At 43.6% G+C, this 18436-nt stretch overlaps 1 protein-coding gene across 2 annotated transcripts in view; it reads left to right on the top strand.

Annotated features, from left to right (window-relative positions):
• Positions 1-18436, top strand: part of LOC147725568 (charged multivesicular body protein 3) — a 474260-nt gene that overhangs the window by 53136 nt on the left and 402688 nt on the right. For both annotated transcript variants that reach the window (XM_086964263.1, XM_086964261.1), the window contains exon 2: positions 186-325. In XM_086964263.1, the coding sequence (XP_086820389.1) occupies positions 186-325 (140 nt within the window). The remainder of the gene's footprint in view (positions 1-185; positions 326-18436) is intronic.

Below are 18436 nucleotides of genomic sequence, written 5' to 3'. Positions count from 1 at the left end.
GGGGAAATTCATCAAAACACGGCAGTTGGCCAAATGTGAAGCTCCTCGTCATTTCTATAAGCACATGGCAAAAAAGGTGTTTGTACTGTTAGAATAGTATTGAACTAGATGAGTGAAACAATCGTTGCATCCAGGTCCACGTGTATGACCACACAAGTGTCATCGTTTCCTTGATTCTGTTTCAGGAGACCTTATGGAGGGAGAGCTCTATTCTGCACTGAATGAAGAGGAGGACTCCGAGTCGGTTTCTAGCACAAATTTCAGTGGAGAAATGCACTTTTATGAGCTAGTGGAAGACACCAAAGATGGAATATGGCTAGTGCAGGTAAGGACTAGCTCCATTTGTTATTGTCTATGTCAGCATTGTTGAGAAGCTCTCCACAGCCAAACTCGTGTTTTCTCTCTCTTTAAGTTTATCCCATTTGTTTCTTGTTTTGAACATTTAGAAAATGGTGCTACAGAAATGCAGAACACATATAGATTGCACAATTTACTGCCTAGTAAAGTCTGTCACTTTAAGTGTTGAATGTGATTTGAAAGAACAGTGTTAGGCGTTCTTTGTTTCTGAGCTCCCTATGGGCGGAAAAATAGAGCACTGGGGAATACTTTAAATTTGTATTTATTTAAATGTGAGGTTCTTAGCTTATCTAAACACACATAAACTACTTCCAATTCATAATTTATCTGACAAAACATTAAACAATTAATCTCCATTTAGAGACCCTTTTTAGTAGTCTGTTTCTTCTGCTACAAGAGTCAACAAGTAAAAGCTAGGTTAATATTGGTTAATCTGAAGTGTTTTCCTGTGCATCTGTATTTTGAATGGGTCATCCTGTTTTTAATCCATTTAAAATGTTATTTCTGCTGCCAGCCTACATTTCCAACATGCATTCTAAACTGACGGTGGCCATTGGTTTCTTTTTTTTCTTAGTTTTTTAAAATAATTTTATTAAACTTGCAGATGTATAACACACATCACAGGTCAATGGTTACGATCATAGCTTGTACAATTTCAAAAGCATTTTCATCCCCTAACCCCCTTCAGTTCTTAATTCTCCCCTTCAGCGTTACTTAATTGAGTAATTCAGTTTAGGCAGGTTCTAGAACCACCTTGTCATTTCTGCATGCCTCGCTTCATTTAAATCATTGCAACTTTTCAAATCCCTCTGTACTCCACCCACCTGTTCCATATTTTACCCCACTTCTCATGGTGTCCCCGGCTTTGATGAACAATTTTTTCGGCTGCTGCACACCAATCAAGGTCCTTCTCCCCGTCTGTGACCCTAGGGGGATGTGCTTCCCCCCCATGCCCTGGCTATGTTCCTTTTGGCAATTAAAGCTGCCAGCAGTAATCACAACCTAGTATATCTCGGCCATTTGGTCTCCCCAGTAATGCACAGTATGTGCCATCTGGCATCTCATGGGACCGACTTCCCCTTTAACTACTGACATGCGCTGCTCAGGATAGCCGACATGCTCCGTACGCCACAGTAATGCCTCTATAGACGGTTCATCCATTCAAGGCAATAGCGGATTCTATGTCGGTAAGCCGATGGAGGAAAGGGGGTTGTTTACTGATGGAGGACCTGTATACGAATTGCCGCTTCATAACCCGAGAGGAGGCACAAACTAACTTTGACCTAGCTCTGGGTCAGTTTTTACAATAGGTCAAAATATCGAAGATAGCGCAAGAGTTATGGCAGACCTTTTCGGACGAGCCACCCATTACTAATATCCTTAAAACTATGATAGAGATGGTCAGGGGGAAGCGTTTGAAATAGTTTCTACATAGAGCATTAAGAGTTCATCTCCCGAGGATACCGCTAAGATACCAGCAAAAATGGGACGATGCACTTGAGGTACCCTTGACAGAGGTAGAATGGCAGAAGGTGTTTGGGGGAGTTCTTAAAGTTAGCATGAATGCTTGCTTTAAATGACTCCACTACAATGTTATACATCAGGTATATCTAACCCCACGTACACTACATGTAATATACCCTGCTCAGGAGGACTGTTGCCCTAGATGTCACACACAGGGGGAAGAATACATCCATATGATATGGACCTGCTCCACATTGCAGGTTTATTGGGAAGAAGTATTAGGAAGATTAGGGAGGGGCACGGCCTGGAATATTGTAAGGGATATTAAGATGGTGATATTGGGCCTACTGCCATCTCCTAAGAATAAACCTTAAGCAGAAGATTTGTAAATTTGGGTCTGGTGTTGACCAAGAGGCGTGTGGCCATTGCTTGGATGCAACCAAGACCCCTGAAACCTTCAGACTAGGTACGTGATATAAAAATGAGTGGGCACCGGCAGAGCTGGTCCGGATGCGCTTTGTCAGAAAGGATGAAAAAGTTGAGGACTACAGATTAGTATGAGCTACAAGACAATCAAGGTCACCGTATACTCTGTTCTCACGACAGAGAAGCTGCTCAATAGGCTAACTTTAGTGGGAACTCAGACAGACCCGTCCTGACACATGAATGAAACACGGATGCATTATAGTGGTCTCTTGGTTGTCATGCACATGATTGACATGGTCTGGATCGGAAAGAAGACCAGGAGGGGAGGAGACTAATGGGTATTGTTTAGTTTTTGTTTTCAGGATTTTTTTACTGTTATGTGCTGTTATGGATAATACCATAGGCAATGCATAGAGGCCGGTGATATTAATGGAACACACCAGTGGTCCAACATGTGCTTTTGTACAAATGTTGCTGTCACAATTGTGCCTTATACTACGCAATGTATGCATTGAACAGAAAGTACTATGCTATGGTTGAAAATGCTAATAAAATATATTTAAAAAACAAAAACTGTTGACATCACCTGTGTGATCCTGCTCCAATATCTCTGCAGCCCTGTGCAGCGCCACAGGATATGATAGAACGTGCCCTCCTCTGCATCCCCTCTTGCACTTGTGTGAGTCGCATTTACCCATCTTGTATAGTCTTGTTCTAGTTGTGTACGACCAATGCAGGATTTGAAGTTGTATCAAGCAGAATTGTGCTTTCATGACTACTTCTCTCGTGCTTTGTATAGACTGCTTCCAGTAGTCATCCTCTAGAGTCCCTTAGACTCTCTCCTATGCGTCTCTAAGGGTCCCTAGATGATCCGGCTTGTTATTCATAATTTCTTTGTATATGAGGGGTGTGGCTTTTTCGGTTTATAGGTCTAGGAGTATTCTATCTTCTATTGGTATAAATTCAGATATTTGATCTGCCGCCACAATATGCGTTTTAATGGCGTGTTTCAATTCTATGTATCAAAATTGTTCACTGTCTGGCGTTTGATAGTCTGCTTGCAGGGTTTTGAAATCTACAGTTTTCTGACCTTTCCAGAAATCTCCTAGGTACTCAATGCCTAGTAGTGCCCACTTGTGCAAGTAGGTCGCAGTTCCATAGGGGTATGCACTCTGTTGGTTTCCCTGGAATTTAGTCTCCTTCCTCCAAAGTTGTTTAGTCATTTTTGTATGTTTCGGCAGCTTGCTCGTCAGGTCTTTAACATACAGTGCATTTAGATATCCTTTCAACCCATCGAGTGGTGATCCATTTGGTATGCTGACTCCTCCTTGCCTGCGAAGACCCAGTCATTAAGGGCAACAAGTTGTGCAACCCAGTAATACTTAATGACATCCTCTCTCTCTAACTTGTGTAGCGCGATTCTGGAATTCCCTCCATCCCATAGCAATTGTCTCACTTGCGAGTCAACTTTACGAAAAAACACTGTAGGGATTTTTTACGGGTGTTTTGGAGGACGTAGAGAAGGTGTTGTAGCGCCATCATCTTAAAAAGGGCTGCTCTACTCCTTAGTTAGAGCGGCAGCGTTCTCCAATGTGTGACATCCTTCCGTAGTCTATGCAGTTGGGGGAATAGGTTTTCTTCTAGAAATTCAGCTTCTGTGCGCGATCTCATAATGCCCAGCTATTTAAATGTATCCTTGACCTTTAGTGAACTCCCTCTGGGAGGCATAGTCTGCGTTTCACCTGTCAGTGTGAAAGCAAGATATCTGTCCCAATTGATCTGATAGCTCCCAAATAGTCTAAATATAGGAAGAGTATGGTGAATAGTAGATCTAGGCTTGGTGGTGTATAGGATTATGTCATCGGCAAATAGTGAGATTTTTACCTCTCATTCTCCCCCTATCGGTTTGCCTCCTATTAGTGAATCTCTTCGGACCCATGCCGCTAGGGGCTCTAGTGCCAATGCGAAGAGCATGGGCGAGAGCGGTTATCCCTACCTTGTACACCTATGCAGCGTGACCTGCCTGGAAACCACTCCATTCACCCTCACTCTGTCTAGTGGTCTCGTATATAGCAGCTGCACCCAGGCGCAGAATTTAGGGCCAAAGCCGAACCATTCCACACCGCAAAGAGGTATTGCCACTCTATACTATCAAACGCCAGACAGGCGTCCAGGGACAACAGCTGGGCATTATCATTCAGCTCATTTTTGGCTGCCTAGATGACTCTGTAGAGTCACACCAGTTCAGTCCGGTGCTGCAATGTGACATAATGACGGATTGGTCAGGGTGGATTAAGTAAGTAAGGTTATTACTTTGGTGAGTCTAGTTGCCAGGACCTTGGCCAGCACCTTTGCTTCAAAGTTGAGTAATGAGATCGGCCTATAGGAGAAACAATCCACCGGTAGTTTGCCACGTTTTGGAATCTGTACTATCGTGGCCAATCTTTGATCTTCCGGTAGTCCTCCTCAGTCCAGTGACTCCTTAAACATATCTTTTGCCTTTTCTTCCACATAATTTATTCACCCCGCCTCATGATTTGGCCTCTCCTACCACATAATTCCATTCGCCCGGAGTATAGATTAAAAGACGCAAAATAAAGAATAGAAAATACTTCAATATACACACTCAACCAGATCTTGCAGTACTACCATTTCGTTTGGTAATCTTACTTCTGTTTTCAAAACGGCATTTCTCGGGCTTTGGATTTAATTAGGTTATGCTAGACAGAGCTGAAGAAAGCTAAGAAATAAATGGCAATTCTCTAGTTAACATGCAAAGAGAATCTTGATTTCATTAAAGACATCAGACTAACATTATGCAATAATCTTGCTGCCCCAACATGCAACCCTTTAAAGAACATTACACAAATACATCATAAAGCATTAAATCAATTTTAGAATCTTCAAACATCATATACGTCCAAGACTCCCAATCACATTCCCTGTTAATGCTGCGACGAAGCAAGATATTTACTTCATCTTGAACCAAAACGTATACTCTTGATAGACCTGTCTAGGGGTCTCAAATGGGCAAGGCCATAAAAAGCAAAATAGAGACCCTTTCAAAGAGTCTGCCTATTTACTTATAGGCATGGCTTAAAACAAGTGAATTACAATTAAGTGCACATTCCTACAGTTGTTTTTTCTGTTAAAGCATCCAGATACGTCAAACAACAATGAATACAACACCTAAAACAAGGCAGACCTACTGGCTTTTCCAATGCGTGTTGCTAACGATTCTTATACAGTAGCCCATAAATGAGTACAAACTCTCATTCTTCCCTTCACATTCCTTTCTTCTGTAATCTCGTTCTCTGCTTTAGTCACTTGTATCCTCTCTCCACACATCTTTCTGAAGTTCCCCCCAACCACATTACTCGTTAGCTTCTTTCTCTCAATTCGTCTTTTCATTCGTTCGCATGCACTTCCTTTTATCTTCTGCACACCACCGCCCCTTTTTCACTCACACTGTGTTTCCTTTAGTACTGTCCATATTTCCACAGATGTATGTCTCCTCCCCCACCCCAAATCATAGTTCCATTTTGCGCGTATGTGATCATCACTGTGTACGCTCAGCGGAGAAGGCAAGGATTGAATGATCATGTACTAACGTACACCTTCATGACACAGTTACAGGCAATATCAGAAACTCACCAATGTTTTCAGTCTCACCTCCAGAGCTCTCAAACGTGCTTAGTCCTCAACACCCATCCACACCCTGAACCTACCCAGAGGCGACTCGGTTGTATTATGTACTATACAAAATCCACATATTTGCCGAAATACAAAACTAAAGAAACCGATGTGGGAAAAAGAGAGACTTCTGTGGAATTAAAACGAGTGAAATCTATCAGGCGCCTATTCACTGACTTATTTTAGCTTGTCATGAAAAGAAAACACAGTGCTTAGTTTAAATTTAAAAATGTCAATGCATGGCCTGGTACTGACCAGTTTCATTTTTGTATTTTATTTATTTATGTGTATCTTATGCCGTTTTAGATAGCACAAACAAGAACCCTAAGATATTGGCGCGCTTTACATGAGAACCAATTGCTCCAGGTCACATTTTTAGGCATGGGGAGATTAAGGGATTTGCCCAGAATGTAGGGCATGCCGAAACTGGCACTTGCTTCTCCAATTCCAAATTCGGCAGCTCTGGCCCTAACGACACCGCCTCTCCCTTCTGCTACGCATGCTGAGCACCGGCAGGACCCGGCCCACTTACAGCCCTGGCACGAGGACATTAGCTAATGAGGGGGTTGAAAACGGTAGGGAGAGATGGCTTTCACATCACAATTAGGAGGACTGATTAGGGGGCAATTATGTGCGTCTTGCTCCAGGTAACTGTTAGGTTAGGTACATCTAACTGTTTAGGAAGGAAGATTGCATTTGTTTGCACAGTGGTGCAAGTGCATAAATCGTGCTTAATAGTAACTCTTACAATGTAAATGACGTAGCATTAGAATCTAGATGAACATGGCCTCTAGCCATTTCTCGGTTCCTCCTATCAATTCTGTTACACAACGCTGAGGTTTACAAGGCGTGTAACACACAGTCGCTTTATTTTCCTTCCTCAAGATGGCGCTAAACTGTTATGCCTACCGTCTGTTAAGTGCAATCAAGTACTGCTAAATTTAATCATTTTAGTCTTGATGGCATTAAAATTTGGCAAACATCTTCTCGTCCCTCCACAATGAAATAACGGAAAATATAGTTGCCCCATTTTGAAGGAAGCGTGCTTTGCTGAACAGAGAGCGTGTAATGTGCTTACAACGCAGCATCGGAATCTGACAGAAAAGGGGCATTTGCATATATATTTTCTCATTCGGGCACAATAAGAGTAACTTGACGCGGTTGCCTTAACGCTTAGTGCGATTTCTCATACAGAGGCTAAAAAAGACCTGGCTACATAGAGAAACAAACAAGCACTCGCAGATAATCAATCGCATTTCCTCAGCTCTATCAATAGAAGAACGCCTCGACTCTCAAACCCCCCTAATGTGTTCATGTATCATGTTCCCCTTTAAGCAAGTCTTCAAATGACGAGGAGCTAAAAGTAACAATTTGCTGGCACACATCAATCATATTCTTAAAGAAACCTCCGCAAACAGAAGGAAAAAAAACACCGGGGGGGAGGGAAACTGAAAGCGTGTGATGTGCGCGCTGCCAGCCTCCGGGGACAGGAGATATGCATGCGTACGGAGTTCACATCTCCTGTCCGCGCGTGCCACCTCCTGTCTCCCTTCCAGCACCAAAACGGCAACAATAGTCTCGCTAGCGAAGCAGAGCATGCGCTGCATTTCTAGCAAGACCTAAAAATAAGGGTAGAAAATAGTCGCAGACATGGTCTTAGTTCTTTTCCAAGCATCAAAATGTACCCCTTCTGGAGTGTAACACCTATTACAAATCACCAAAGCCTTAACATTTGAAACCCTGCTAAGAGAAATTAAACAGAGTAAAGTTTCTAGCTTCAAAGATATCTGTCTCAGAGAAAGATACATGTTAGGGCCATGATACAAACAATTTGAAAATCAATCCTACATCCTATAAAGAAAACATAACAATCTGAAGGAGGTTTCCTAAACCTAGATCCTTTCATCAATCTCCATTCCAAAGTATCACTTCCTAATGCAAAATTATTTACCAACGCTTGTTCCGCTGACACAGCAGATCTATAGCAGTTAATTGTCCTGTAAGAAAGACCAGAGTTGAACATATTTGCATGATAATTTGCTTCTTTTCGCCACAGGAGGCTCCAAGGAACAAATACCTCTCCATTCACCAGCTGCACCATTTCTTCTATACTCACTTGTAGCCCAGGACTCATCCATTAAGTCTTTAGCCTTTCCTGAGAGACCTGAATATCTATTCATTCCCCTGAAATCTTCTAAATAAGAAGGTTCTTACTCGCTTCTAAAACCAAAAGGTGCTTTTCTCCCTCTGAATCTACCAGAAAAACCCAAAGTAACTGGAACAAGACTGGGTATCTCTTTTACGTTTTCCATCACACCTGAGAGCCAAAGTTTAGAACATGGAGTCACCAGAATGATTATGCATCTTTCTATCTGAACCTTCATCAATACTCTCTGGATCATTGAAAACTGAGGAAAAGCGTAACCTCCTGTCCTGAAGAAAGGCATCTACTACCCCCAACCCCAGGATCTGGTCTCCAACTGAAATACATTGGTACTTGATCGGTTAGTCTGCTCGCGAACAAATCCACTTCAATTGGTCCCCTATAACCTCTGAATCATTTTGAAAAAGACTGGCTGCAACATCCAATCGCTGAAATCCCTGAGGTATCTGGAATTCTAATCTGCTCTTCAATTCTCCTGACCTGGAATATATTCCGCTCTTAAAAAGACTTTGTGTTCCCAACAAAAATACCATATCAGTTTAGCCAAATCTGCCAGTTTTCTTGATTTCTAGCCCACTAAGCCATTTATGTATGAAACAGCTGTAAAATTGTCCAAACGAATGTTTGAAACTCATCAGTGCGCGTGAACACTGTAACCATGTAAAGGCCACATTGACTAGACATGGCACATGTATCGGCATGTTCCTGTTTAGTAATGGGCCCATCAGTAAAATATGGGATACTATAACATTTTCATCTGGAGAATTGTGGGAGTGAAGAATGTACAACTTTTCCTGTTGGCTGCAAGTTCTGGAGTTTATGCAACAAAAAGGTGAGTCAAATGAGTCAATTTCACCCATACTTTCACATTTGTAGGGCATTTTGGATAAGAAACTAGTTGGTTTCATGCAAGCCACACTGTCATGGACTCACCTGGGTGTCTAGTTTACCTGGAATGTTTTGGGTTGGTAGGTTTCACTGTGTGTCAGCCACCCCTTGGCCCAAATACCGCAGCAACCCAATCCACGGAATGATGGACATTTTTGTGATGTTTCCACGTTGAATTTTGGAGCCTTTCCTGTTGCGGGTGACAGACCCACACACAAGTAGAATATATGTGTTTTGTGGAAATGCAAAATAATATGACTTTGTTATTATAAATGGAATTTTTATCCATTTTTGGCTTCCAAATATAAGTCGGCATACACTAAGGAACTAATTTTGTCACACTCCTTCAGAATTATCACCAGTACCCCTTATTCTTAAACTTCAGATTCTTGTGTAACATTTCATAAAAGAAAGCTGTTCTTAATACCAATTTTTCATTAGAGTTTACTTTCTACATTGATAGATTGTAGAAACACAATGAAAAATCATTCATAATATGCTACAGCTCATTTGATGGCTTTGGGTATTACATGTTCGTGGACAACCAGTAAACATTATATATCTCTGTTATCATAAGAGGTTGACAGGCAGAACAGTATATTTCTTTTCTATATTAGCTTTCAGTGCAAAGAATTGCAGATTAACTTACTGTCACTTATTTCTGTTTGTTTCTATTTACTTTCATCATCAGGATGATGAAAATTTGGAGTAATCCACACCAATGACCCCATACTGAATTAAGATTTGTTTCTACTATTCAGAAATGTAGGTTTCTAGTTTTACCCATGGGTTTCCACACCTCTTTCTCTTACAAACTACAGCTGCAACAAATGGGAAATATTGACTCACATAGAATATGGACTAAAAAACCTATTTTTTAACAACTGCCGATTCCAGAAAGCTGAGAAGATGTGAGTCTTAGCACAGTGAACCTTACATGTATGCTATTTTTTTGAAAAATCATACACTTTCTTCCACAAAACCTTTGCTGCATTTTGAGTTTTTTTTCAATTCCCACTGCAGGAAGCCACAATAATACATAAATACATTTCTATTGTATATTACACATGTGTAGCAATATGTCACTTAATTAGAATGATTTGCCTTTATAAATTGACAATTCTTTAAAGCTTTTAATGCAACATTATGCAAAGTGGGAGGGGGCACTCACAGGTGTGGTGTTGTCAGAACCCCTTTTAGAGGGCCACGGAGCAAGCAGTTCACTCAATCAATAATAAATCAGCCATCACCATCGCTAGCACTGCAGCTAATTTCACCCTTCTCGGAGACCTTAACCTCCACTGAGTCAATCCGCAACTGACCTAGCCTCAGATCTTGCGTCCTACTAACTATGACAGAAGGTCCCACAAGCGACATACATCAAAGGTCACCTTCTCGACTCGATCTTTTTAAATCTTGTGGAACTAAAAGGGATCGCTCCCCCTCCCCTCCCATGGTCCGACCATCTCCTAGCCCCATTTCTCTGGCGCCCCTCAAACGCCCCCTCCCTCCCCCACACCGTCAATGTTCACTAAAATACGCCCCTGGTCGAAACTCTCTGTGGAAGACTGGACTCTTGCACTAGAGAACACCAGACCCACCCTCCATGCCAGCCCAACCACATCCTATAGGGACTTCGTCACATAGATTGCAAACTCCTTAAACATGGTGCTTTAAAAAAAAACATCCAGGAGAAAACCGGACCCAAAAAACATGCCTGGTTCTCTCCCAAGCTCCGCCTCCTGAAGCAGCACGCAAAACAAGCATTTGCAATGCAATAGGTCTCGCATTAGGAAAGTTTGAGCTATTGGTCTTGTAAATGACAATTGTTTTATTTATGTGTTGGTTTTGAAAATAGCTAAATTAATAGCTTTGTCATTTACATGCCAATAGTTATAACTTTCGCAAATGTGACACCTATAACCTGGGGTTGCGCCGAGGGATGCTGTGGTGGTGCTGAGTGGTGCTGAGTGATAATGTGGTGGTGCTGAGTGATAATGTGGTGGTGCTGAGTGATAATGTGGTGGTGCTGAGTGATAATGTGGTGGTGCTGAGTGATAATGTGGTGCTGAGTGGTGCTGTGGTGGTGCTGAGTGGTGCTGTGGTGGTGCTGAGTGGTGCTGTGGTGGTGCTGAGTGATAATGTGGTGGTGCTGAGTGGTGCTGTGTTGGTGCTGAGTGGTGCTGAGTGATAATGTGGGGATGCTGAGTGATAATGTGGGGATGCTGAGTGATGCTGGGGTGGTGCTTAGTGGTGGTGTGGTGGTGCTGAGTGGTGCTGTGGTGGTGCTGAGTGATGCTGGGGTGGCGCTGAGTAATGCTGTGGTGGTGCTGAGTGGTGCTGTGGTGGTGCTGAGTGGTGCTGTGGTGGTGCTGAGTGATGCTGGGGTGGCGCTGAGTAATGCTGTGGTGGTGCTGAGTGGTGCTGTGGTGGTGCTGAGTGGTGTGCTGAGTGATGCTGTGGTGGCGCTGAGTGATTAATGGGTGGCGCTGAGTGGTGCTGTGGTGGTGCTGAGTGGTGCTGTGGTGGTGCTGAGTGGTGCTGTGGTGGTGCTGAGTGGTGCTGTGGTGGTGCTGAGTGGTGCTGTGGTGGTGCTGTGGTGGTGCTGTGGTGGTGCTGTGGTGGTGCTGAGTGGTGCTGTGGTGGTGCTGTGGTGGTGCTGTGGTGGTGCTGTGGTGGTGCTGAGTGGTGCTGTGGTGGTGCTGAGTGGTGCTAGGGTGGTGCTGAGTGGTGCTGTGGTGGTGCTGAGTGGTGCTGTGGTGGTGCTGAGTAGTGCTGTGGGGGTGCTGAGGGATAATATGGTGGTGCTGAGTGGTGCTGTGGCGGTGCTGAATGATGCTGTGGTGGTGCAGAGTGGTGCTGAGTGATAATGTGGTGGTGCTGAGTGATAATGTGGTGGTGGAAGAGTGGAGAGGCCAAGACAGGGAAGGGGCAGGAGAGAGTGAGGCAGAAATAGTGGAAGAGTGGAGAGTGGAGAGGCCAAGGAGACAATGAGACGGAAACTGAGGAAGAGTGGAGAGGACAAGACAGTGAAGGGTAATGCATGTGGAGCAGAAGATAATCAGACAACCAACGCAAAGGGGCAAAACAACAAGATGACACAATCATCGCAGCCAGGACTCAACAGCTGTGTCCTGGACAGCCTGGACAGCCAGTAGAATGGCAGTGTGCAGTCTTGGCAGATCCGCCTAAATGGCATTTCCATCAGACAGCCATGCAAAAGCAACACATACCGCTTTCTAAGTCCAATGCACTTGAATATTCTAAATGGTCATTCTATGTATAAAGCACACTAATGAAGCCTTCCGAATAGAGTAAATCAGTCTCAGTTCTTTAGGGTGACTATCACTGTCCATCAATGTGCGGTTTCTTCTCTGTTGTGTTGCAGCTGACAGACATGCTTACATACTTTGCTAGGATAAGCACAAGGTGTCATTCTGCAAGCTGAGCGAAGTTACAATATATGATCAAAGGAAAAGACGTTTGTCTAGTGCGACAATGACAAATCACCCAAAAAAAGCTTCACTGAGGGAAAATTGCAGTAGTGTTATTCAAAAAAACTGGACGTGATGCCAATGAGAAAAGCTGGACGAGATGCCAGTGAAGAATTTTCAAGGGAGGACAGAGCTCCCGGATACTCAGAGAAAAGGGGGAGTGGCCAGCACGTGGCTTTGCAATCGTCGACGCTGCAAAGCAGAATTAAAAGAGAACAGCGGAGGGAGGTCTCGAAGCTATAAAAATGAATGAATGAACGTGCTGTAATGTTCCCCCTTTTCAGTATTTGGGCATTAACATTAAACATCTGCATTTTCAGGGTCAAGGGATACAAGCATTTAAGTTGGTCCTCTTTCAGCAAGCAGCCACAGTGTGTGCTCTGTGACTGTAGAGGATTGTTAATTAAAGGGCTAAGGGCGGACTTGTAAATCCGTTCCAGTGAGAGATTTTCAGACATCTGGTTCGTGGGACAGCAGGAAAAAAAGTAATACATAGTAGTACAGTGCCAACATATTTTTGGGATGTCATTTAAAGGACTTTAACTATTTCAAAAATAAGCCCTGCCTGTGGCTGTAAAGGAATGTGAACTTGTAAAGTTTGAATCCCTAAAGTAAAGGCTGGGTATGCAAGTTATTTTATAGTGGTAAAGTCAAGATTATCTATCTAGGCCCTGGTTTTTCACGGGAGAGGCATATGCAGTTCTAAAACGTGGGTGTCTTCCTGACTTACAGCATTACCGAACACAATGTTTTAAGGCCCCGGGGTGGCTAGTGAATGACTTACAATGACTACCTTTGAATATAAAAATTACACGGAGGATGTAAAATACCTGCTGGGTGTAGTTAGACACACTTTTCCAAAGACATATGGGCGCATGCCATCAATGTTGCTATTGCACCAGTGTTTATAAACATAGGCATAAGCCTTTATACCCAAATAAGACTTGGGTATTGTTAAAGGTAAACTGAAAACGAGCGCTGTGAGGGAGCTGGGCAAGCAGCAGATGGTCCTGTTTATGACCTGCGGAGGCGTGAAGTGGATGGTGGCAAATGGACTCAAAGCGGCGGTCACTTTGATTTAATAGTCTCGACCTAATGCAACACAAAAAGCGGAAATAACTGGAAAATGAACTGTTACTCAGTTACTGCATTTGAAAGTCATGTGAGAAGTCTTGGGAACATGTGAATTTATTTTACAGTACTGTACGTCAGAATAAAATAAGGAGATGAACCATATTATCATTCCGTCATATGGAAACCTAGTTTACGTCCTAGTCTTTCATTTCACCCAAGAGCGCACTCTGGCACTTGTAGTCAAATGAACCCGCTGACCTTCCTTACTTGAAAACTATTAATTTGAAAGGTGGGTGCGAGACCCGAAATGATAGGTCTTCCTGACATGAGTTACGTGGTACCCCAAAATGACACGTGACAGTACATCCAGAGTACAACACACTTTGCACATAACCATTGGCCCAAAGAGCCATGCACAAGCAATGCTTAAAACTGAGTCACTTTTAAGCATTGCGTGTGCTGGGTACCTTTTTAAAGTACCTTTTCCTTGTAAGTAAAGTAACAGAACTGTAAAAACTGAAGCACACGATAGAGCAAATGGTAAGGGGAGCCTTTGAAGAGCAAGGCAGGGGGATAGAAGCGCGTTCACGAGCACGTGCACTTCTACAAATCCGCATCGTGAACTCAGCTTTCTGGTTTGACTGCAATAGGTCTCTCTGCAAGACCTAAAAACTAGAACAGCTATGGAGGATTTCGCCCCCAAGAAAAAAGCAGACTATAAGACAGCTCTAGCAACCTACAAGGACGAAATAAAAACTTCCCAGGCCTCCTACTATGAACAAAAAATCTCTTTCAGTCAACCTCTCCAAAGACTTGTTTCTCATCATTAAACAATTACTCAAACTCCCGGACCCCCTGGCAGTGCCAGACCCTTCGGGACAGCACTGCAACAAACTAGCAGATTTTTTCCACTCTAAAATTCAAAACATCCTAAAGCACATCCCTCCCCCAGAAACCTTATCCTCACTTCAACCCAGAGACCCGGAACATAATGAGAACAACCCCCTTCTTAATAAGTTCACCCCTCTCACCCAGGAATCTCTCCTTCCCATCCTGTCCACTGTTAAAAGCATGTCGCCTCTTGACTCTGCGTGACTCAATATTCTTAAGCGAGTACTACCCACTATCATCCCCCCCATCACTCACCTAATTAATGCTTCCTTAGCATCAGGACTAGTCCCTGCAGAATGGAAAAATGCTATGGTCAAAGCACTGCTAAAAAAAACCTCACCTGGATCCGGCGGAACTAGGCAACTATCGTCCCATCTCACTCCTCCCCGGCATCAGCAAGCTTGCGGAAAAATATGTGAACAATTCTTTGTCGACATTCCTTGAATCCCATAGCCATCTCCATTCTTCGCAAACCGGTTTCCGGCCCTACCAAGGCACCGAAACAGCTCTGCTTTCAGTGGTGGAAACTTCAAAAAAGATTCTCGACCAGGGAGGGTCCTCCGCTATAATACTCCATGACCTAAGCGCGACCTTCAACACGGTTCACCGTCTCAAGAAGGTGGGAGTGTCAGGAACAGCCTTGACATGGCTTCAGTCATTCCTGGAAAACAGACACTTTCAGGTATTCGAAGGAGACGCCCTATCCAAATCCCTCCCGCTGCAGTGTGGAGTTCCTCAGGGCTCATCCCTGAGCCCCGCTCTCTTTAATGTATATATGGCCCTGTTGGCGGATATTGTATCCCCCTTCGGGGTTCCGTTTATTCACATATGCAGACGACACCCAGCTGGTTGTCGAACTAAATCAGGCTAAGCAGTCATCCACAGATCTCCAGTCCTGCCTTAAGGAAGTCACCAACTGGACGTGCCTATCTCATCTAAAGCTCAATGGTGACAAAACTGAGCTGATGGTTCTTGGCAACCAGTTGAGCTTAAAATTGAGCACCATGTGGCCAGCCTGCATGGACCCAGCTCCCACTCCCAAATCCGAAATTAGGAGCCTGGGAATCTGGCTAGACCAAGAGCTCATATTCAAGACCCAAGCGCGAAAGACCGCTGCGGCGTGCTATGGCATTCTTAGAATGACCTGAAAAATCCTCCCCCTGCTCCCTAGTCAAGCCAAAAAACTCGTGATCTAGACTCTGATCCTGTCCAGGTTGGATTTTGGCAACTCTTTCTATCTGGGTGCTCCTAGCTCAGTGACCGCCAGGCTGCAGGTTATGCAGAACTCGGCGGCGAGATTACGTACTGAAACGAGCAGCCGCCCTTCCCTCCCTCCACTGGCTCCCGGTACAGGAGAGAATTCCCTTCAAGGCCCTATGCATTGCACATACATCCTTAAAGGGAAATGGTCCACCCCTCATTAAGGCCCTAGTTAGACCTTACAAGGCGTCAAGAAGACTTCACTCATGAACTCCATCTGGCAGTGGTCCAAGAATTAGGAGGTCCAGATCGGGTGACTGCCTATTCTCATATAACTCAGGCAAGCTCTGGAATTCCCTCCCCCTCGCTCTCCGGAAAGAACCCAACCTCCAGGCCTTCCAGAAACAATTGAAGACCTGGCTCTTTCCTTGAGGGCTCCCCCTCTCTCTTCCACAGTCCTGCTACAGCGCTGGGATGCCCCCGGGTAGCCATGCGCTAAACAAAAGCCTATTCCATTCCATTCCAGCAGGGATTACTCAGCCTGACCTCTCTGTCCCTGCTCCTGGGAGCCTTCCACCCCCTGCCCCTTCAATGATCCTTCAACTGATCGATAGACATGATGCAACGGTTTGCTCCCAACCCTGTGTTATTTGTGTGTGCAGACTTTGTGTGAAAGAAATTGGATTTCTTTTGCTATTGGCATATATTGTAAATGACCTCTGCCATACTTACACCCTGGACTCCTAATCGTTGGGGGTCCCATCACTTGCTGCCAATTGTCTGAAATCCTTACTTATGGCCGTGGGGAAAGTAGGAGTTACTGGGCCTAAGTATGATGTTCTGGAGACAAGACCTTATATGGGTCTTGAGCAACTGGGCCAAGTACTACCCCTTCAGCACTTGACTATCATTGTGCTGTCCAAAGCTCTTTTGGGAGGTAGGTTCATGTCATATACAGGTACAAGGCTTGAAATACACAAAGTAACAGCAATAACTGATTGTCCAGTGAAATAATGGATTTCATGAAAAAAATAGTAGTTAATATATAGACACACAAGGCATAAAAAACACACACTAAATATAATATCCACAGTCTTTTAAGGTAGTTTTGCTAGCATCATCCTTGATAGTATCTCCAGTCCCTCTTTCCTTTTTAGTGATGCTGTGTTTTCCTATTCGATTATTGAGGCAACTGTCAGATGTGGCCCACACATGTTTTGGGAGCAACTCATCCCGATTTCCTATTCAAAGGCTTCTTGGTGCAGGAGTGCACTCACCCCTTTGGGGCTTTTTTACCGCCACCAGTTGTCACCAACTGCCAATTAGGGTGAAAATCCAACATCTCTTCACCAAATGTCTAGAAAGTCTAGTGATGTCTAACAGTCTCGTGTAAGTATCAGTCTCCACTAAGGAGGCTAAGCAGATATATATTTATCTATATTTATTAGGGCTTTCAGCCAGCCCTCTTCAAATATTGGTCTGTTGTTGTCATTTACTTTCCACTATTGTATGCAGTAGTGTGTAGTCGTTGGTAAGCTTCACTGTAACTGTGTTCTCTGCTCTTTCTCAAGAAGCACAAACGCACAGAAATTAGTTCTGTTCAGTGCCAAGGACTATAATTGCAATGTATGCTTTTTGAGACGAAAAATATTTCTGCTTTTAGCCATTGTTTTTTATATTGGGTAGAGCCTGTCAGCTCTCCTAAAAAATGGTTTTACAGAAACCATGACAGACAACGCTAGACCTTTTGGTATTCCTAATGATTGTTTTTAATTGTCCTGGACAAAGGACCACAGTCATTTAACAGGAACATCGCCTTTGATTCAAGCTCCGCTTTTGACCTGCTTAAGGGAACTTTCATCACTTATTTTCTTCATTGAGTATATCTATTTTGAAGTTATAACATACATCTCTCTCTTTGGCCACAAAAGAAAATCACAAATTTTCCTCAATATGACAGTTTGATACCTCCGTGTCGATTTTTCTTCCTTCCTATATTTGACAATTAAAGGTACTTGGAAAAGTTTCGACAGATAGACCGATTCTTATAGCTATCTTGATTAGGTTGGGTATTTTTTATTATGGCTTAGTGTATCTTCCAGCACCTAGCCACAGTTTTAAGATTTTTTTTTAAGTTAAATTCTGGATTTTGGTATATAGATAACCCAATATTACTAAATGTTTAGAAGGCAATTCTTATTTTTTCTTCATATTAAGATGCCGAGCTTCTCGATTGTGCCCTATGGGTGTAAACTAGCCTCCAACAAACATGAGGTCTGCAGAACAGGTTCTATGGCATTCTTTTCTGAACCTGACGTATATGAGCACTCATTTGCATGCTTTAACAGCAGAGCAACCAGTGTGTATATGTTGGCGAAGACTGCTTCTGTTCATGCTGCCACTATTTAACTGTGCTTAAACAAGGGTGTGACCCAATTGCTTGATGTCAAACAAATGAGTAGCAAAGTTTGGAAGCTTGGCGTTCTACCGGTTTTTCTGATTTGCAGCTATAAGTGCCTGTGCGAATAACATGTACAGTCAGTGCTTCGTCATACTGATTGTTCTCAGGAGTAGTAAGTTCCTTTTTAGGTCTCGCCTGGCGACGCATCGGGAAGCGCTGTCGCCAGCAAGATCTATTGTTACTGACTTGCTTCGGAAGGGAGACAGGAGATGGGCCCCCGCAGGGGCAATTGCAGGTTGTGAACGCGCCCGTGAACACGAATGTACAGCCACCCGGTGTGCACATCTCCTGTCCCCCTTCTGTCCTCACCAGCCTCATGTAATT

The sequence above is a fragment of the Lissotriton vulgaris genome, chromosome 3_2 (assembly GCF_964263255.1).
Source record: "Lissotriton vulgaris chromosome 3_2, aLisVul1.2, whole genome shotgun sequence".
NCBI classification, from domain to species: Eukaryota; Metazoa; Chordata; class Amphibia; order Caudata; family Salamandridae; genus Lissotriton; species Lissotriton vulgaris.
The sequence above is the reverse complement of the archived record's forward strand: the minus strand, read 5'-3'. Positions and strand labels throughout refer to the sequence as shown.